Source organism: Protomyctophum bolini, assembly GCF_963924005.1.
Source record: "Protomyctophum bolini genome assembly, chromosome: 14".
Lineage (NCBI taxonomy): Eukaryota > Metazoa > Chordata > Actinopteri > Myctophiformes > Myctophidae > Protomyctophum > Protomyctophum bolini.
In genome coordinates this window covers 14819998-14842162 of record NC_137875.1, presented here as the reverse complement: position 1 = coordinate 14842162, position 22165 = coordinate 14819998, and the positions used below count along the sequence as shown (strand labels likewise).

General features: G+C 44.0%; 1 protein-coding gene across 2 annotated transcripts in view; it reads left to right on the top strand.

Annotated features, from left to right (window-relative positions):
• Positions 1-950: 950 nt before the first annotated feature.
• ogdhl (oxoglutarate dehydrogenase L) overlaps positions 951-22165 on the top strand; it is a 48058-nt gene continuing 26843 nt past the window's right edge. The window contains exons 1-11 of one of the 2 annotated variants that reach the window (XM_080782836.1): positions 951-1131; positions 1871-2047; positions 3806-3908; positions 7324-7439; positions 7941-8095; positions 14381-14527; positions 16158-16248; positions 18246-18425; positions 20050-20178; positions 21291-21470; positions 21917-22069. In XM_080782836.1, coding sequence (XP_080638962.1) covers positions 1090-1131; positions 1871-2047; positions 3806-3908; positions 7324-7439; positions 7941-8095; positions 14381-14527; positions 16158-16248; positions 18246-18425; positions 20050-20178; positions 21291-21470; positions 21917-22069 — 1473 coding nt within the window. In that variant the 5' untranslated portion in view covers positions 951-1089. The remainder of the gene's footprint in view (positions 1132-1870; positions 2048-3805; positions 3909-7323; positions 7440-7940; positions 8096-14380; positions 14528-16157; positions 16249-18245; positions 18426-20049; positions 20179-21290; positions 21471-21916; positions 22070-22165) is intronic. The other variant, XM_080782837.1, reaches the window with a different exon arrangement.

Here is a 22165-nt window from a genome sequence, read left to right as displayed (position 1 = left end):
CAGAGGTAAAGGTACGCTAAACAATAGAATATTTTCCAGGTCAGGTCACATTTTTAAACTTTAAAGCACGCGTTCGCTGTTCCGCCGGGGAGCGACACGGACACACCACAGGACTTTTGCAGCAGCTATAGGGAGATTATGAGGATTTAATGTTGACATTGAGGGATTAGCGGTTTACAGAGGGCGTGCACCTCAACAGACAGAATCAAATGGCAAATGTTTAGGTACTGATGCGCTGTTGTTTTAACGAAACGATCCACTTGCAGGAAAAGGTGAGAACGCATCTCACTATGCGAGGAGGAGGAAGTCAACTTTAATAGATCCTGCAGCGTGGCCATTTTCGCGTTTTATTTGCAGCCTCCTACTGTCAGGGAGCACTGCACAGGTGACAGGCCGTCCCGTATAGCCTTGTTCGGTTTAGCGACGCTCTTCTCTTTACTTGCGACATTGCGTTTGTTTTTAACCATACAAAAACAACGAATCTGTACTACAGTAGGTATAGGCAAGTGCTACTGTAGCCTGTACTGTAGTCTACTGTAGCCTACAGCCCAGTGGCAGTACAGGACAGGTAGCTTCATAATAAACGGCAGAGAAAAGAGAAAATACACAGAAAACGTAGGAACAACTTTCAACAGAAGAATGACAGTTTAATAATATTAAATAATAACTAGAAATGCACTCTGTCGAGCTGCCAACTTGGCCATGAATGGCCTACTTGTGCGCGAGCAGAGCGTGCAATAATAATAATGCAGCTGGTAAAAGATCTATCTATCTATCTCTCTCTCTCTCTCTCTCTCTCTCTCTCTCTCTCTCTCTCTCTCCCCCCCCTCCCCAGCCATGAGTCAGTTGCGGCGGGTGGGCATCCTACAAGGTCCGTGGGGTCTCCTGGGGTGGCTGCGAGGGTCTGGAGGAGGAGGAGGGCTAGTCCCCACCACCACCACCAGGCAGGTGTTATTTGACCCCCCCAGGAGAGCCTGCTCCTCGGAGGCCGCCACCGTCCCTTCGGCCCTGGTCAGGAGAGCTGGCTGCTCCTCTGGGGCCACCGCCGTCCCCTCTGCCCTGGCCAGCAGCTCCGGCTACGTGGAGGAGATGTACTTGGCCTGGCTGGAGGACCCCACCCATGTGCATGAGGTGAATGATGGCGGCACCATCATTATGTGCAATACACATCACCAGTCTCCATTCATTTGTCCGCCGTTTTTAACATCAATTTAGATTCTAAAAAAGTATAATAAACATTCTCTAGGTGGGGACACCGTAGTTTCTATTTGGACATAATAGCCTATGCCTACTCCTATGCCTGTTGTCTACTCCTGCTATAGGCCTCAAGTGGTTCAAAGTCATCCACTAATGTCAGAACTCTCAGCCACTTAAAAGCTCATAGCAGTGGCCGGTGGTGCGGCCGGGATGCTTGCTCCTTGCTGGTCCGCTCGGTATATGCTCACTGTGTCAAAGCCCTTTTAACTGATCCAAAATGCTGCAGCACATGGGGCTGCTCTTATGTTTTCAAGTCTCCCCAATAGAGCTAGTGTCCTTTTATGCATCACAAACTAACTCCATTGCTCAAGCCTGTGAGTTGAGCCCATTGGTTCGAGCTGTTTTCTATGTTTTGGGTCCAAACCGGCGACTGTGGCTCAGGAGGTAGAGCAGGTCGTTCAATGATCCATGGGTCGGCGGTTCGAATCCCGGCTCCTCCTGTCTACATGTCACCCCAGAGGTACAGGCTTTAGTTCCTGTTCTAGTCCTGTAAACTGATGGAAGTGTCTCTGTCTGATGACTGACTACATGTGTCCTCTCCTGTTCTAGTCCTGTAAACTGATGGAAGTGTCTCTGTCTGATGACTGACTACATGTGTCCTCTCCTGTTCTAGTCCTGGGACACGTTATTCCGCAGTGCCCAGGCTGCCGCTCCGGCCGGCCAGACGGACGAGAGACGCCCCCCCCCCTCCACCCTGCTGCAGGGCAGAGCCATGTCCCGGACCCCCGGCACCGCCCAGAAGGTGGTGGAGGACCACCTGGCCGTGCACACGCTCATACGGGCCTATCAGGTACTGTTCATATGTGTAGACTCACTTGCCTAGACCATGCAGTTCTTCCCAAACGTTTTTGCCCTGTGACCCAAAAGAGAAATTTGACGTTTCCCAGGGACCCAAACTAGTGAAAATAGCTGATCTACAAGCTCATTATGGGACTTCTTAGATTTGTCTTATCAAATCCGCTCACTCAGATCTGTGCACAATCTGTGTATTTTTTCCATTATCCCTTTGTGACTCCAGTACCTCACTTAAGTTTTTTCAGCAGATGAGCGGTGGTTCTTTTTACATTTTTGTCTTATATTTATTCATGATTTTTTTTTTTTTTTTTTTTTTTTTTTAATTGAATAGCCAATGCAGAAATCTAAAATTACACCCGGTTTTAATGGGTGTTAAAATCCTGTTCATTTGAATTTAACTTAAAATAATAATAATAATAATAATAATAATAAAAATAATAATGAGGATTTTGCTGTGCAGTCCATCCACTCTGCACAAGCAGAGGTACACATCCTACAGAACTGGTTCTCAACATGAGGTCTGGGGACACCCGTGGGTCCTTGAGGAGGTTCCAAGGGGTCCCCAAGCAAAATGATTGAGGTCGAGGAAGCAAAATGGACCCCCTTACCTACTGCATCTATAATGGAGTACATTCAGTCCATTTGTTTAATAAACGCATTTAGTACATTTGTGTACGCTACACCATTTGTGCGGTCGTGTACAGCGGGATCTTCGCTCACAACGTGTCTGTCTATTGACATGTTGTGAGCTTGTATAGTTATGCTACTTTCAGCAAAGGTCTCCCCAGAATAAAGATGCTGGGGTTTAAGTATTTAAAGCCATATAAAGGTGGATAAATATATAAATCAGGGAGGGTGTCATCTACCCAGACAAATGCTCTGTATATAAATACTGTAAGTAGTACAGTACGTAGGCTACGGCTTGTAACAGAAACGGTATCAGACAAAGTTGCAGTTGACTTGTCGAGAGCTCTCGCAGTTGGCAGCTGGAGACGGCTGTGTGAATATTGTATATGCTCCTCTGCATTAAAAGGAATCCACGATTTGTTTGTCACCACACCAGCGTGAGGTTATGCAAATTGGCAGATTAACTCTAACCTACTTAGCCGGGGTGCATTTTGAAAATAGAATGATCAAAGAGACTACTTAAACAAAACAGGTGGTAACGTTTCCCCTCGCCCTCTAATTAATTAGTGGAAGTATCCGAGGGATTTATTAAATTCTGTCTTTTGGCAAAGCCCGTCACTTTATTCCCAGCTTGTTGCAAGCCTTCTGGGAGTGTGTGTGTGTGTGTGTGTGTGTGTGTGTGTGTGTGTGTGTGTGTGTGTGTGCGCGTGTGTTATGTGTGCGTGAAGTGTGCATGCATGCATATTTTGCGTACAGTACATGCCTGTGTGTGTGCGACTGTGCGTGTGTGTGTGTGTGTGTGTTCAGTGAACAAACATAAAGCTACACTCCCCAAGGGGCATCTTCTCTGGGTAATGGCGACCTTTTCCTTGAGTGTGTTCTGTTTATAGGCCTAGCACTGACTGTAAAACCATAGAATGAACTCATCACTGTTATGTGCCCTTGTGTCACTCTGCTTACATCACTGTCTCCACCGCGTCTGTCTGTCTGTCTGTCTGTCTGTCTGTCTGTCTGTCTGTCTGTCTGTCTGTCTGTCTGTCTGTCTGTCTGTGTCTGTCTGTCAGAAAATTAACCGTGCGTGTGTGTGCGCGCGCGTGTGTGTGTGTGTGTGTGTGCGCGTGTGTAGATCCGTGGTCACCACGCAGCTCAGCTGGACCCTCTGGGGATCCTGGCAGCTGACCTGAACGCCTGCGTTCCCTCTGAACTCATCACCGACCTCCACAACCTGGGTAGGTAGCAGTGGTGGAAAAAGTACTACATTGTTTTACTTAAGTAAATGTATGTCAATACTGCAATGTAGAAAGTACAAACATATTGGTATCAACATGTACTTAATATACCAAAAGTAGACAGTACTATTCATTATGCAGAATGTCCCATTTCAAGCTATCTACAAGCTCACAATGTGACTCATTGTAGATCTGCTATTTTCAAATGCCAAGATGTACTGTATATATGGCTGGCTGTGGTTGATATGTTTTGTAATTAAGATCTAGAAAGTAACTAAATGTAGTGTAGTAACAGTACAATAGTTCCCTCTGAGATGTACTGTAGTGGAGTAGAAGTAAAAGTACTGGAAATTGGAAATACTCAAGTAAAGTACTAATACCTCAAAATTGTATTTAAGTACAGTACTTAGTATAGTTACTTTCCACCACCGCTCCACAAACTGTGTGGGTATATTCTCTGTCTGCTCACAGACGATGGATGTGTGTTCATCGTGCAAAAGAAAGGACCTACAACTTAATGTTGTTGTTTTGTCTTCATAATGCTGCCTTTTAATTAATCAAACCAATGTTAATTATACATGTTGTTTACATAGTGTGAGCGTTAACTCCTACAGGCCTTGGCTTTCACCTTGCCTTTATTGTTGTATGTGCACACCTCATGGGAATGAGCTGTGCATCATTTTAAACATTAATTCCATACCTATCCCAAGGCGCACAGCTTTGTTTGCACACACAGGCAGCGTGTATGTGTATGGAGATGAGCTTACCCTGTATAGAGGAGGTTCCTTCCATATAATTAACTCGAAGTACGTTTGACTTTTAACCCATTTAGACCTGACAATTTTCTGAAAAACCTTGTGTTTCTATATCAGTGGTTCTCAATATTTCATGTCAAGGACCCCAACATTTTTATGTAATTGGCCGCCGACCCCCATCTCAAAATATGTAGTTCCAGGGACCCCCCCAGAAGCAAAGATTTGAGTTTAAAACGCTCACCGTGAATGAATATATTCAAAGATTTGCACTACATTTTCACGATTTTTCAAGAATAGCAGACCTACAAGCTCGTAGCACGGCAATTGGTGCCACGCTATGAGCTTGTAGATCTGCTAATTTTTAATAGCTAAAGTATAACATAATGCTTGAAACACCAAAAGGGGTTCCTCCGTCCAGAATGGGTTAAGGGTGTCATGTTATCGTGCCATTCTCTGTCCATATTTACAATCCAGATCTCCGTTGCACATTTTATTTGGTTTTGCCATAACAATATTTTATTGGCAGCTTGTAACTGTTGCATTCTAAATTTATGTTACGGTGGCGCCAGTGCAAAGGCCTGAAAGTTTTATGGCAATTGGCAACCAATACACACACACGCGCGCGTGCACGCACACAGTTGCACACGGTAAAATCCTGAATGTTAATTTACTATAACACTGAAGGGGTGCAAATTAAACCAATTGGACCCAATGATTTGACAGGCGTGTTATACATCCTCTCAGACAGATAGGCAGGCATTTTGAGGCTAACCAGATGCTGGTTTATATAGGAGTGTATATATATATATATATATATATATATATATATATATATATATATACACGTATAATAGGTATCAGCTGTGTGTGCAGCACCAGACCCTAGTCTAGCCCATATGATACGGGTGCAGATTGGCTCAGCCCCTAATGGTGGCCATTCATCTCAGACCTCACCGCTGTCATTCTCCATTTCATTTAGCGCACTGAGGGTCGCGGGATAACGCTACCGATCGAAGGCTAGAGTAATAGCTACTAAACAGAGAGGGAGAGAGAGACTTGTATCTGCAGGTCGCTGCGGCCGGTTGTTAGCTATCTAAAGATCAGTGCGTGTCAGTGCAGGACATGGTCTGGTGTTATGTATTGTCAACACCAGGGCTATAAGCTCCCTAATGAAAGCTAATGACGCTCGCGGTAGCACCATATTTGGTCAGGTGAGTCGCCGGGGCTCTGTTCTCGGGCCCAGCTGTCCATGCTTGCGTCGGTAATTTGATTTTGCACCTGTCTCCTCTCATGTTGCCTTGGCACGTTGAGCCTGACCAGCTCCCTCTCAGGTGCATGTTGGGCTCGGGTTGGTCAGCAGGGTATAACCTGTACATATATGGATGCTGTTTTGTTTCAGAAGCAACATCGCAATGTAATACAAGTCTTGAGAAAAACATGCTCTGGAAGTCATTTCGACTTGTAATCAGGGAGAGTAGATGATTAGATTAAAGGGGAACTTCTGGTGCGGTTCTGTGGTGAGGGTGACAGGTGAGACAAGGTGTGTGTGTGTGTGTGTGTGTGTGTGTGTGTGTGTGTGCAGCCTTTGCACTAGTGGAGGAGAGTATGCATTTACGTAGGCTGGCTTCGCAGCGTGAGCTCTCACACGGTGGGAGAGAGAACAAATTGGGAAGTTTTATGCCACATCTTACAATAAAACAATAGGGTTCATGTTAAGCTCCCATTCTAAATCCATTATAGTTTATTCAGCATTTCCCGATGATTACAGGCTGTAGCTGACAAGCACAACTGAATTGCGCGATCAGGAAAATGTCGGTTGGTAACGCTGACCCCCAAAGTCCATCTGTGATCCATACACTTTATGCCGGTAGGCGGCAGGATTTTTAAAAGCTCTGCTTGCCACGTGAACCATTTAGTCCACAGGTTCCATAGGACGGAACCTGTATTTTTGAGTGAGCCTCTAAGGCCACCGTACGCTTCGCTCTTCATTCATATTAGCGCGGCAGAAAGAATGCCTCATATCTCCTAATCCAGGGCGCTCTCCGTGGTTTTGATCTGATGGATATACTAAGCGCTTCATTTCTGACTTCTCATCCGTCTCTCGTTCAAAATATGAACGCTTTGGAACTTTTAGCGATATAGAACAGAATCGAGAGCAAGGTAAGCTAGCAAAATATTTCTCCGTTTTTTTTGGGTGGGGGGGGTTCAGAGTAAAAGCGGCCATGTTTTCCCGGCACCCCAGAGCTCCTATTTTGAAGGAATCCCAGGAATGATTGCGTGTCCATGAGTACTGTGTAGATACATAGCTTGAAATGTACATTGGTGCATGCTTGCTTTATGTTGTAAATTCAGTTTAAAAGTCCCTCTGGGCTCAACATTAGTCTCCATACAGTCCACTGGACACATGCACTGGCTCACTCAGCAGGAGATAATTTAGTTCCCTCAGTAATACTCGGGAGGCATCGATTACTCCCATAAGAGCTGGTGGAAGTGCTGCGCTGCGAGCCAGGCAAGTGCTGCGCTGCGCTGCCTTGGCACATAAATATTAGGGGAAAGAATACCTTATGTGTCCATACTTTTACTTGTTAACGGAGTTAATCTATATTGCAGTGTATTGGTACTTTTATTTAGGAGTACTTTTCCCACCACTGTCCAACCAGGGCTCTACGGTCTTGATGAGAGCGACTTGGACAAGACCTTCCAGCTGCCTCTCACTACCTTCATCGGAGGACAGGAGCCCACTCTGCCCCTGGGAGACATCATACGCCAACTAGAGGTAGCGTGTGCGTGCGTGCACGCGCGTGAAAGCCGTAAGCCCTTATTTTGAAGAGTCACCAGCTGATTTGGTGTACCGGAAGTGACAATCAATCATTTCTGGGGCAGCCGGTAGCTATACTTTCACTTTCATCAGAAGCGCTGATACAGTATACCGCAAGGTCGTGGGGATTCTTTTTATTGAGCTCCTAAAACATTGATGTGCTGTATGATCACCTCAGTCCCGAGCTTCAATAGAAAAAAACTAAAGATTGTCGCTAAAGCTAGTGTGGACGGAGGGAGAATATTCAATGTAGTCACAACAACGCGGAAGCAAAGTGTTTCCAGGCGACGGAGACGCCAAGAACCCGTAAAAAATGATACTAGTGGTGCTGGATGCATTATAAACGAATAGCTCATTCAATGTTGTCCTTTAGGCCATCTGGGACTTAGGCAAAAATGTAAAAGTAAAGTACTTGGTTATACTTTCCACTCACTGATGTAGTGTTTTCCTCCCACTCAGGCGGCGTACTGCGGACCCATCGGCGTGGAGTTCATGTTCATCAACAACGTGGAGCAGTGCCAGTGGATTCGGCAGAAGTTTGAGACGCCTGGCATCAAGCAGCTCACCAACGCTGAGAAGAGAAGGCTGCTGGCCCGCCTGGTCAGGTCCACACGGTCAGAACCAATCATCTAATTACTGGCATCCTACTATTACTAATGCGCCACATCTCTGCGTGTCTGCGTGTGTGTGTGTGTGTGCGGTTGTAATGCACGTAACTCAAGAACCGATTGCTCCACCGACTTCATATTTGACACACGCGTTCCACACCCCCACAGGGAGTGCAGTGCCCGGTATCGAGTCGGTCGTACCCACGGTTCTCCAGAAGCACCACAAAAGGCTCTGCTCAGGCTCTGCCAGTGGGCCTAATGAGCCAAAGTCCCCTCACCTGTGCAATTTCCAACCTCTGCCTCAGCCAATTGATTGCCATGGGAACCCCACACCCGCGAATTGATTACTTAACCCATTCTAGACGGGCACTCTACATTGTAACTATCCCTTTAAGAACGGGGACTCCATTTTGTATCTTACCCCTTCAGGCCGGGCACCCGAATTCGGGTTTTCCTGTAGTTTTACCCTTTCCGGTCTCATGGCCAATGAAATGGATCATGAGTCGATGACGTATGCGTTCCTGGATATCGCAATGCATTGTGGGATTTTTTTGGGACGTTTTTTTTGTATGAAAGCAACTTTATTTGTCGGAGATTTCAGTGCGAGTTTTTTTTTGACAAAACATGGCAGAAGCAGCAAGAGCACAGCGTAGTGGCGAAACCGAGGATGCATTGAGCGATGGGAGTGATATCTGTGATGACTACAGTAGCAGAGACGAGGACAATGATAACATTGCTAACGATCCAGATTATTTGCCTCCGTCCGAACCTTTAGATAGGGCTCAATGGATGCGGGATATGTTTAGCGACGACGACGATTCCGGCGACGAAGATGATGCATCTTTCCGTGGGTTCCATTCAGACTGGGTAGCAGACGAATCCCACTTCCAACCAACGGGAAAAAAAGATTTCATCCACACACCAGGGGTGAAAATTGATATCGCACCAGACGCAACACCAGGAGAAGTCTTTGGACACATTTTCACAGACGGATTGTGGTCGCATCTCATTACAGAGACGAACACATTCGCTAGACAGTCCAGAGACGCCAGACCAGATCCATCACCCCAGTCCAAAATGGGCAGATGGAAGTCAGTTACTTTGACTGAAATGAGAACTTTCATCGGCCTTTGCATCGCTATGGGCATCATGCGGCTACCAGTCCGTAGAGATTACTGGCGACAAACAAAGCAATTGTTCCAGACCACCTTCTTCAAAGTGATGTCCCGGGACAGATTCAACGCCATTTGGAGGTAATAACAACACTAATACAAACTGAGTATGATGATAATTATAGGGCGCGTTCAGAAATAGCACTGTGCAATGCAAACTAATAGTTAATTAATTTACTAACTATAATTGCTATTACTATCATAATGTCTTATTATGGGTACGTTCGGAAATAACGCACCGGAGCGCACTCGCCTATTAGTTTGCATTGCACAGTGCTATTTCTGAACTATTATTATCTAGTATTATATAAATAAATAAACACATTTGCACTTTACACAATACACTATATTGAAATATACACGCTATATAATGTTGAGTGATACTGAGGGTAATAATTTATGTTGACGCTGTGAGGAAAAAGTACGCTCAAAATGGCCGCTATGCCTGTCCTTTGTTTAGTCCATTGGAACAATGGAAAGACCCCAACCCCCATCGACTGAGGCAGTCGCCATTTAGAATGTACCTTTTCCATTTCAACAGTTTACTTTATTGAGATGGCTTTGATAAGAAGTGTTATTCAGTCATTGATACAAATAGTAGTAGTCTAAAGTAAAATATAAGCATAAGCAAAATAGAAAGTGTATGTCTTATGATGATAAATACATAACTAATGCATAATGAAAGTTGATAAGTATAATGGCAATTCACCTGGAATACTGCAGTGTATATTGTGAGATTCAATTTATTGTCAATGTATAGTACAATTACAGCACAGCGAAAAGTATTGTTATTACTGAATAATATACATATAAAAAGTATAATAATACTGTAGTGTAAATTGTATGTTATTACTGAATAATATACATATAATACTGTAGTGTATATTGTATGTTATTACTGAATAAAAAAGTATTATAATAAAGTATAAACATTACTATACAAAAAAAGCATGAACAATGTAAAAAGTATAAACATTACTATAAAAAAAGCATAAACAATGTAAGTGACTAACATCTATGTGAATTTCCAGCTATCTACACCTCCAGGATAACGAGGCAGTTGATCTGAATCGGGAGGACAAACTGTGGAAGCTGAGATGGTTCCTGGATTTCCTCATCGCTCGATTCCAAGCACTGTACCAAGTCAATGGATTTGTTACAGTGGACGAGAGCATGGTGAAGTTCAAGGGACGTCTGGGTTTCAGACAATATCTCCCCTTGAAACCTGTGAAATGGGGAGTGAAGGTCTGGGTCATGGCAGAGAGCTCCACAGGCTATTGCATCAACTTCCAGGTAAGAGAATAACGCACACCAAGTAGCTATCATTTGCAAATATTTATTGTAAGAGTTGAGTGAAATTTCAAACACCAAAGCTCTTCCTCAGACTTGTTTTTCTTGCAATCTTTCAGGTCTACACAGGGCGTGAGGCAACAACGCATGAGAAGGGTCTCTCCCAACGTGTGGTGATGGAGCTAGCCAAACCGTTCCAATTTTCCAACCTGGCTGTGTTCATGGACAACTTCTACACTGGGGTGGACTTGTTGCTAGACATGAAGCTCCATGGACTCTACGGCTGCGGAACTGTTCGTGCCAACCGGAAAGGACTCCCAAAGGCCCAGACGCTGAGCAAGAAAGCCCCGATGAAGAAGCATGACTACAAAGTGGCTCAAAACAATGAGCTCACGTTCTGCGTTTGGAAGGACACCAAGGTGGTCATGGTGCTGTCCAACTACCACGACCCCAAGGCGACAGGGACGGTGAACAGGAGGAGGGAGGGCGCAGTCCGTCAATCGGAGGTGACGGTGCCAGCAAGCCTCTCCGACTATCAGAAATACATGAAAGGTTTGTTTGATTTTATTGACAAAGAAAACATATATATTATGATCATGTATCTGATGCAGTATATTTCAAAGCAAACAAAAGCTGGAGAGCTCATTTCCTTGTGGTCCTTTGAGTGTAAACAAGTGTGTAAACTTGAGTGTCATGTGTTTTTTTTACCAGGTGTGGATCTGATGGACCAGATGACTGGGTACTACCAGTTCCATCATCGTTCCAAGAAGTGGTGGAGGAGGGTCTTCTTCTTCTTTCTGAGTACGTCCTGCCACAACGCGTTCATTGCTGCGAAGTCTGTTGGAGGAAGGGACTTCAAGAAGAAGTACCCTGGCTACAAAGACTGGGTGGAGGACCTGGCACAGGAGCTGGTCAATCCAGTGGCTGATCCTCACACCCGCCCCAGACCGGCCCGTCAGACCCCACGATCCACACCGGCTTCTTCTCCTTCCACTTCTTCTCCTGCTCCTTCGTCTGCGTCTGCGTCTGCATCTGCGTCTCCTTCAGCAGGCAGATCTGAGCATGACCTTATCCCCAAGCTCACTGAGAAGAGGAGGGGTTGCACAGTGTGCTTGGAGGAGAAGAGTGGCACTTCGGCCCGTGCAAGAAGTGTCACTTCCGGCTGTCTACAGTGTCAGGTGAACGTGTGCACACAGTGCTTTGGCAAGCATATCCGCAGTTGTGAGTGACAGCTGAACGGTACAAACTGTGACTCATAAAGACCTTGCCAGCTACTAACTGTTTGTGCTGCTTGTGAACTGTTTCCACGGAGGAATGTTCACACTTTTTTATTGAACAATAACAGACACTTTTTTTTTTATTCTCTTTTTTTATATATAGTGCTGCTTGTGAACTGTTTCCACGGAGGAATGTTCACACTTTTTTATTGAACAATGACAGGCACTTTATCTTTTTTTATTGAACAATTGTTTTATATTTTATATTTTATTATTATTTGAAATAGTGCTGCTTGTGACAGTTTCAACAGAGAAATGTTCACACTGTATTTTCTACATTTTTTGCACAAATAAAAGTTGTTTATCAAAGCCTATGGTGTAAGATCTCAAATACTTTTTTACATTTAGTTCCTATCTGCTATAGAGGCTGAAAAGTTCATTTTTGGTAGACATTTTATTAGTTTTATGGCATTTTCAAAGTTTGTAGATTTTGTAATAAGACTTGGACCAAGATAACTAATTGTCTATGAAAGCCAAAGCTGTAAGCTATCAAATAGTGTTGGAATTGTGTTTCTATATGCTACAGAGGCTGAGAAATGACAGAAATTCTTGTTTTTAGTAGGCGTTTTACTAGTTTTATTATAATTTCTGAATTAGAACATTTTTCTGATTTTTTTATAAAGGTTTTGACCAAAACAAGTAATTTACCATGAAAGCCAAAGGTGTAAGCTATCAAATAGTGTTGGAATTGTGTTTCTATCTGCCACAGAGGCTGAGAAATAAATGTTTTAGTAAACGTTGTTCCTTCTGTGAAAAATTCCAGAAAAAGTCAGGTTTTAGGGGTATTTTTCAAATCGGCCATAGGTTTTAAAGGCTTTTTCGGATTCGGATTTAGGCCTGAATGGGTTAACCAGTCCACTTTTCACAGTCAGTTTGCACTCTTCAGACACAGGCAGACTGACAGATACAGAGATCACCATGTGGGACACATTGCTATGACAAGTTGACAACGGGTATTATTAGGTTCCCAAGTTGCATAATTCTCAAGTAGGCCGATGGCCGACGGGCACGTACAGGTCTAGTTTTATAAAAGGGACCACCCTCGCCGTCGAGTCACAGTTAGAGCTATAAAGTCACAGCTATCATAGGAGAGACAACAGGCAAAAATAACAATTCTTCTACATACTCTCATTATGTAGACATTAAGTAATGCCGGTGTTTTACAATATTTTTTCTCTTGAGAGCGTAAAATGAAACCAAATCGAGGCAAGAGTTAAAGATCTATGAGGGTCAGTTTGGTTACCAAATCTCCATCATTTAGCCGGGGACCACCTGGAACCCCCTCAAAACCACTGCTCTAGTCGGGGACTGCAGGCGTTTTGTTTTTTTACCGGCCGGCAAAATTTGAATCGGCCCCTCTAGACCAGACATCACACTGGCTGGGTGGCAGGCTATAGTGCGTCTAGAGAGGCTGCCAGGATGCAGTATGGAGGCAGACACATACAGCGTTATCCACTGACCTATTGGCCCTGTGTGCAAACAGCGCAGCAGGACACATGTTCACCTACAGTACTGTCTGCACGCTCAAACACTTTCAGTACAACAGATGTTAAGACGACGGACCTGTAGTCAATTAAACAGCCTACAATGTTCTTCTTTAGGCACAGGAATTATCACTGGAGATTTATATCCACATGGAACCTTATTCTGGGGCAAACATTCGGTAGAAATAGCGCAACTAGATCGGCTATTAGCAGCAGAGAGATTTGGTTTACTGTACGCTGTAGTAGAGTGAGAAAATGAGAAGACCTAGAATAAAGCCCTGGGGGGACACCAGCCAGCAAAGTAGTAGTACACTACTATATGGTTAAAGCATGTTGGTAGGTAGTGTACTTTACACTGGTTGATAGACCAATTAAAAAAACACCACTCAAAACGTTACGCTGGTTGATGGACCAATTAAAAACACCGGTCAAAACAGAAGCAGAAGTTCAGTAGCATTTACAGAGGACAACGAGATCAGGGTCCACAGCTGTACTGACCTCATGACCCCTCAATCACAAGGGGGGGCTCAGGGAGGGCTTCCATTGTACACAGACTGTTATTAAAACGGCAGTATTCATATTTACCGTAATTCTTCTGAAAGTATTTTTTACTGATGCATTATGTATGAAACAAACCTCATCTTTTAAGGAAGTCTACTCTATTCTGTTATGAAACTCACATCGTTCATGTGTCAGTTGCGTCATGATGATCCAAGAAATCCAGTGAAAAGAATATTATAATTGTACGACCCACAGTTCAAGAGTTATAGGTGTGAAAGGAGCCTGTTATAACACTACCATGAGACCAATTCTAAAGATTTATGGCAGAGGTTTTTCCTTGGCCCACTGGGGGGGAAGAGAGTGTGTGTGTGTGTGTGTGTGTGTGTGTGTGTGTGTGTGTGTGTGTGTGTGTGTGTGTGTGTGTGTGTGTGTGTGTGTGTGTGTGTGTGTGTGTGTGTGTGTGTGTGTGTGTGTGTGTGTGTGTGTGTGCGTGTGCGTGTGCGTGCGCGTGCGTGTGCGCAGGTTCGAGACCTAATTCAGTCCACCTTGTTCTTAACGTGTAAGCAGGTTTGAGGATTTCCTGGCCAGGAAGTGGTCCTCAGAGAAGCGTTTTGGTCTGGAGGGCTGCGAGGTTCTCATCCCCGCTCTGAAGATGATCATTGACAAGTCCAGCTCTGTGGGCATCGAGGGCGTTATCATGGGCATGCCTCATCGGTAAGTCCAACAGTGTGGGCATCGAAGGCGATTAAGAGCCTACTCAAAAATCTAAAATGACACAGATTTCTCGATTGTTAATCATTATTGGTTAATAAAACGGATGCTCCCGGATGTGCAACCCATCACCATTCTAAATGCATCAACATCTCTTATTCTTTGTCTTTGCTTTCCTGAGATATGACAGATTGTTATTCTTTTATTTTATTTTATTTTTTAATGTTTTTTTGTGGCTTTCGCCTTTATTTTATATATTTTATGGAGGGACAGACAGTAGGCTGACAGGAAATGGGGAGAGAGATGGGGGGGGGGGGGGAAGACATGCAGTAAAGGCCGTTGGGATCGGGAGTCGAACCCGCGGCACACTGCCAGACTGGATTACCAGCCAAGGTGCCTAGACTGCTGAACAGGCGATTTTTTTTTACCATTGATTGTGACCTTTTACACACAAGTGCTAATCATGTTTCGGGAGCAGCCCACTGTCCGGACGTTACAACCAAGTTTCATGAATAGAAATCCCACCCATTCTTTCTCCACCATTTTCTTCACAGACATGGGAGCACACGTCCACACATTTCTGTGGCTGTATTTTTTGTTTTGTTTTATAGTCTCGGTACAGAGTACAGACATGCTTTTGTATGAATATCTTAATGTTTGCTTCTTGTTGCCCGTGTTGTATTGATACATCTATTGTCCTACCGCCATCTTCATGTTGCCTATTGTCCTACCACCATCTTCATGTTGTCTATTGTCCTACCGCCATCTTCATGTTGTCTATTGTCCTATACCACCATCTTCATGTTGCCTATTGTCCTACCACCATCTTCATGTTGCCTATTGTCCTATACCACCATATTCATGTTGTCTATTGTCCTATACCACCATCTTCATGTTGTCTATTGTCCTATACCACCATATTATGTTGTCTATTGTCCTATACCACCATCTTCATGTTGTTTATTGTCCTATACCACCATATTCATGTTGCCTATTGTCCTACCACCATCTTCATGTTGTTTATTGTCCTATACCGCCATCTTCATGTTGTCTATTGTCCTATACCACCATCTTCATGTTGTCTATTGTCCTATACCACCATCTTCATGTTGCCTATTATCCTACCACCATCTTCATGTTGTCTATTGTCCTATACCACCATCTTCATGTTGTTTATTGTCCTATACCACCATCTTCATGTTGTTTATTGTCCTATACCACCATATTCATGTTGTCTATTGTCCTATACCACCATCTTCATGTTGTTTATTGTCCTATACCGCCATCTTCATGTTGTCTATTGTCCTATACCACCATCTTCATGTTGTCTATTGTCCTATACCACCATCTTCATGTTGCCTATTATCCTACCACCATCTTCATGTTGTCTATTGTCCTATACCACCATCTTCATGTTGTTTATTGTCCTATACCACCATCTTCATGTTGCCTATTATCCTACCACCATCTTCATGTTGCCTATTGTCCTATACCACCATCTTCATGTTGCCTATTATCCTACCACCATCTTCATGTTGTTTATTGTCCTATACCAACATCTTCATGTTGTTTATTGTCCTACCACCATCTTCATGTTGCCTATTGTCCTGTACCACCATCTTCCACCATGCAGGGGTCGACTGAACGTCTTGGCCAACGTGGTGCGCAAGGAACTGGATCAGATCTTCTGCCAGTTTGATCCCCATCTAGAGGCTACTGATGAGGTATAGGAACTGCTTAGCCCTAGAACACTAAACCCGGGTGATTTTCACCTGGACAATTATATTTTTGTAATTTTCACCCCCCCCCCCCCCCATGATCATAATTATGCATAATCTATAATGGAATAAACAATACACTCGCATTTTTATTAAGAAAAGTATTGTTTCTTTCATTCAAGTTTAGTTTATTCTCGAAATCACACTGAGTAATAAAACTCATTTTCAGTGTCGTCGAGTATTACAAAACAATACAACAATACAATATCATATAGAAAAAAACATCACAGTACATCAAGAGAAAAGATCAGGAAAATAAAAACAAAAGATATACATGTGAATTACATGGATTTACAAATAAAAAGATGAGACAAATTTAATTTAATCTATTGTGAGGGTCTGTATGCTCACCAAGGTTTTAACTTTGGCAATTCAATTGAAATTAATCAAACGGTAATCAAAATATGACCCCCCCCCCCCCCCCCCCCCCCCAGTCACAAAACACTTTGTGTTTGAAATAGACACTCATGCTTTCGTGTTATTTGGGGCCCTAGAGATGAGTACAAGATTAATATCAAGAAGAAAGCGAGAGCAAGCACTCAGTTGAATAATTCCACGTAATGAAGTATTGTTTTATTTCCATTTTCCCCCAGCAGGTATAACAACAGACCAATAGACGTTTCTTTCTTCTTCAACTCTAATCTAGACAACAATGTTTCTGTGTCACTTATAAAGGGGACCTGGGTGTGTTGCACTAAACGGTCCAACATTATAAACCACAAATCTGACCTGTGCAGGTCTCTAAGACCCCTCTATAAAAACAGATTTTACACCATTCTCTGAAAGATAAAAGGTATTATAAAAAAACATCCTAGTAGTAATTCCTCATTGAGCCCTTTCGGGTGTTCAGTTTGTAAGGTGTGTATAGACCACGCTTCTCTCTGTAACAGCAGTTTGTAAGGTGTGTATAGACCACGCTTCTCTCTGTAACAGCAGTTTGTAAGGTGTGTATATACCACTCTTCTCTCTGTAACAGCAGTTTGTAAGGTGTGTATACCACTCTTCTCTCTGTAACAGCAGTTTCTCACGGTCCCCTCCTCTTTTTAAGGGCTGAACAGCCTCTATACCCTGGAATCTAAGAGAGCACACTTTATGTCCCACCTCGTTAAAGTGTCTAGCCACAGGAGATTTTTCATCCCCGTTTCTAATATTGCTCTTATGTTCTGTAATCCTCACTTTTAATTCTGTTTTAGTTTTGCCTACATAACAAAGTCCACAAGGGCACTTCAACAGGTAAACCACACATTTTGTCTTGCAGGTTATAATACTCTTGATATCAATCTTTTTACCTGAATGTGGATGTAAAAACTGATCATTGCATTGCAATGAACACAATTATTGCATGGAAAGTTACCCGTAGGTAATTCTGACATAACGTGGGATGGAGGAACATAACAGTCTGCTCTCACTACAGAGTCTCTTACATTCTTAGCACGTTTATGTGCAAAAATGGGAGGCTCTTTGTACATGCCCCACATGAGGATCACTCAATAATATGTACCAATACTTCTTTATCGCATTTTTTATATCCTGACACAGAGGAGAATAAGTTGTGTGATACAAGCGATGATATTCAGAAACGGTCGGAAAGACGTCCGCGAGCACTTTTATCGGCTTTTATCTTCTCGCAGAGCCTTTCACACACAGCGAGCAAAACCTCTGCGTTTTATCGGAGAGCGCCAAAAATGGTCCCCGAAAGCATAATCGGAGCAAATATTGTGTAGTGTGTACGAGCCATTAATACTGTGCAATCCTTCAGTACGGAGGGGGGTGAAATTATTAATATAACTTCACAGAATATTAAAATATTTAAAAAAAATATATATACTAAAATATAACCAGGTTTAGTGATGGTCTGACAAAAGTGAAGTTTAGTGTTCTATAAGTCGCTGTGAAGACTAACAAGCATTGCATTGTGTCGATGTGATCTTGGTTGCTGCTAGGGCTCCGGGGACGTGAAGTACCATCTGGGAATGTTCCACCAGAGGATCAACCGTGAGACGGACAGGAACATCGCGCTGTCACTCATGGCCAACCCGTCACACCTGGAGGCTGTGGACCCAGTGGTGCAGGGCAAGACCAAGGCCCAGCAGTTCTACAGCGGAGACACGCAGGGCAAAAAGGTATACCCTAACCCTGGCCCCATTATATACTCTATACGCTGAACAGGTCTACAGTGGAGACACGCAGGGCAAAAAGGTATACCCTAACCCTGGCCCCATTATAAACTCTATACGCTGAACAGGTCTACAGTGGAGACACGCAGGGCAAAAAGGTACCTTAACCCCATCATAAACCCTACAGTTCTGAGACACATAGGGCAACACATAGGGTACCCTAACCCCATACTAAGGGCTACCCCTTAACCCTTATCCCTAAACTTATTTGCCATTTTTTACTATAAAAAAAAAAACCCATTTAAAATAGTTTTAAATAGCCGATCTACAAGCTCACAAAGTCTCGATGTAGATCGGGTTAGTTGAACTATTTTAAAATGTTTTTCAAAATAGTAAAAATGGCAATAAGTTTAGGGATAAGGGATAAGAGTGGATAAGAGATGGAGCCCTAAACACTAAACCCTACATATACTGAACAGTTGTATTAAGCTCACAGCGCATAACTTATAACAATAATCTGCTACTTTTGAACACTATTGAAGCATCTTGAAAGTTTTAACACAATTCTTCTCTTCTGGGGGTCCCTCCTCCCTGGCACATAGCATTTTCCAGATGGGAGTCTGAAAATACATATCCTTTTGGAGGGAAGAAGTGTGAGAACTACTGGTTTAGAAGGCATTTGTAGAATCTGCCTCAGGTTCTTATAGTGGGTTCATCTGTTTTTGACCAAAGGTCCTGTTGACTCATAGTTTAACAGGACATGTCCATATATAGATGCAGGGTTGAATGTGCTCGTATATGGTGCGTTCACACGGGCAGATGCAAAGATACAGTCTACCATTTGTTGTTAATGGAAGCACGTATAGCGATGCCAAGATGCATCCGACGTTTGTATAGCTGCTGCAAAAGCTACAAAGCTACAAATTGAAGCTGAGCTGCATGGGTTCAACTTCCAGATGCAAAGCTACAAAGCCACAACTGTAGCTGCAATGACACGTCACTTGAATGTGCTCTTACAGAACATGTACATGTGGATTCAGGGTTGAATGTGGACTCTTAAGGCCTATTCATAGTCTGGATCTTCGGTGGTGAGGTGACCACACCAATCAGACTATGAATAACGCTTTACAGGTCATGTCCATATATTGATTCAGGGTTGAATGTGGACTCTTACAGGTCACGTCCACATTGATTCAGGGTTGAATGTTCTCTTACACTGTAGGTCATGTCCATACTGATTCAGGGTAGAATGTTCTCTTACACTGTAGGTCATGTCCATACTGATTCAGGGTTGAATGTGGACTCTTACAGGTCACGTCCACATTGATTCAGGGTTGAATGTTCTCTTACACTGTAGGTCATGTCCATACTGATTCAGGGTAGAATGTTCTCTTACACTGTAGGTCATGTCCATACTGATTCACGGTTGAATGTTCTCTTACACTGTAGGTCATGTCCATACTGATTCACGGTTGAATGTTCTCTTACACTGTAGGTCATGTCCATACTGATTCACGGTTGAATGTTTCTTACACTGTAGGTCATGTCCATACTGATTCACGGTTGAATGTTTCTTACACTGTAGGTCATGTCCATACTGATTCACGGTTGAATGTTTCTTACACTGTAGGTCATGTCCATACTGATTCACGGGGACGCTGCGTTCGCCGGACAGGGCGTCGTGTACGAGACCTTTCACCTGAGTGAGCTGCCCTCCTACACCACGCATGGCACCATACATGTTGTGGTCAACAATCAGGTGCGCTATATGATGAGAGGAGATATATAATATAACATATCTGAGTCATCTGCCAATGATGACATTGTTTGATCATTTTGTATATTGTGTTAATACACTGCTTCTTCTCAACATCGGGACCTTTATGCATGAGAGTATACAAATGCACGCATTTTGTACACTCTGAATTAAAGATGGAGTGCCACAATTTTTGTATTTTTCCAGTTTTTCAGTGTCTATGAGATGACGGTACTTCATTAGACACCCTGGAGTCGTTTTTATGTGCAATGGTGTATTAACTTTGTATTTTGGGTTTCTTCTTGGAGGCTGAACCCTTGACAGTCAAACGGGCCAATGAAATAAACAGTAATATAGTGATACCACACTATCAGCCCCTCCCCCTTTATTATACAACTGCAGCTGTGGGTGTGGCTTCAGTTCAGGTGGATCACCACCATAGAGTATTAAAAGGATAGAGACTAAACTAGCGCGAAGCTCTGCCCCCTCCGCTATTCATGTCAGTGGAAGTTGCTCAGTGGCGTTTTGAAGCACCCGGAAGGCTGCCGGAAGTACCGTCTTTTCGCTGATTCAGCATTTCACTTCCGCATTTGGACAAATGCGGAAGTGCACCCAGAGTGCACCTGGGCTTTACATTGGGCGCTCGGTTGCACGGGGTTTCCTCGTCAAGAATCCACGGGTCCGCCTGCAGTCCTTCCTCTTACCACTTGGGCCCAGCGCTTCAACATTGGAGTGCATAGCTGGCCCCTTGATCACCACCCATCACCACCCACCAGGCTAACCAGGCATACTTAATGGACTGGTGGGCGTGTCCACATAAAAGCATGATTTTCACAAATACTGTACAGTTTTTTGGAAAATGTTCTTCCCCATTATATTATAATAACACCTGATGATCATGTTTTAGGGTGGGAAAAAATTGTGGCACTCCATCTTTAAATTAGCACTGAGGATTGTACCGTTTAGATTGGGGTCACAGAGATAATTATATTCAAAAATGCATCAAATGGGGATCCGTGGCCTATTGCATATCAAACTGTGATACTTTGACAATGAGAGAATATGAGTTGGTTCCCTATTGAATGAATGTGTTCACGACGGTTCTTCCGTCTCAGATCGGCTTCACGACGGACCCGCGCGTGGCGCGCTCCTCCCCGTACCCCACGGACGTGGCCAAGGTGGTCAACGCGCCCATCTTCCACGTGAACGCAGACGACCCCGAGGCGGTCATGTACGTGTGCCGTGTGGCCGCCGAGTGGAGGAGCACCTTCCACAAGGACGTCGTCATCGACCTGGTCAGTCTATACTGTATATACTGACACACCCTGGTCAGTCGTAGGACGTCCGTCCCCCTCCCTCCCCGGGTACTGCCCATAGATCCGAAGTCCTGTTAGTCCGAACATCTGGAAAGGTTGGCGAACATGCGCTGCTGTTTATATTTAGGGTTAGGGTTAGAGATATGCTTAGTAATTTCGGAACAATGGGAGGTCGGAACAATGGACAGTCGTAGGACGTCTGGTCCCCTCCCTTCCCAAACGTCCTAGACTCTTCTCGCTCTTGACGTCCACGCTGTTGAATGACCTCTTGACAAAGACCCGGTTTCTGGGCCAAGATTTGATGAAACGATGATCCCGATTGTGTGACTCGTTGATGTAGTGAATTCATATTTGTGGCAATGTGCGTGTGTGTGCAGGTGTGTTTACTAAAAGAATGTGTGTGCGTCACGTGCGTGTCTGTCCAGGTGTGTTACAGACGTTTCGGCCACAACGAGATGGACGAGCCCATGTTCACCCAGCCGCTCATGTACAAGAGGATCCGCCAGCAGGAGCACGTTCTGAAGAAGTACTCGGACAGGCTCATCGCTGAGGGCGTGGTCACGCTGCAGGAGTTTGAGGTGAGGGCGTGGTCACGCTGCAGGAGTTTGAGGTGAGGGTGTGGTCACACTGCAGGAGTTTGAGGTGAGGGTGTGGTCACGCTGCAGGAGTTTTGA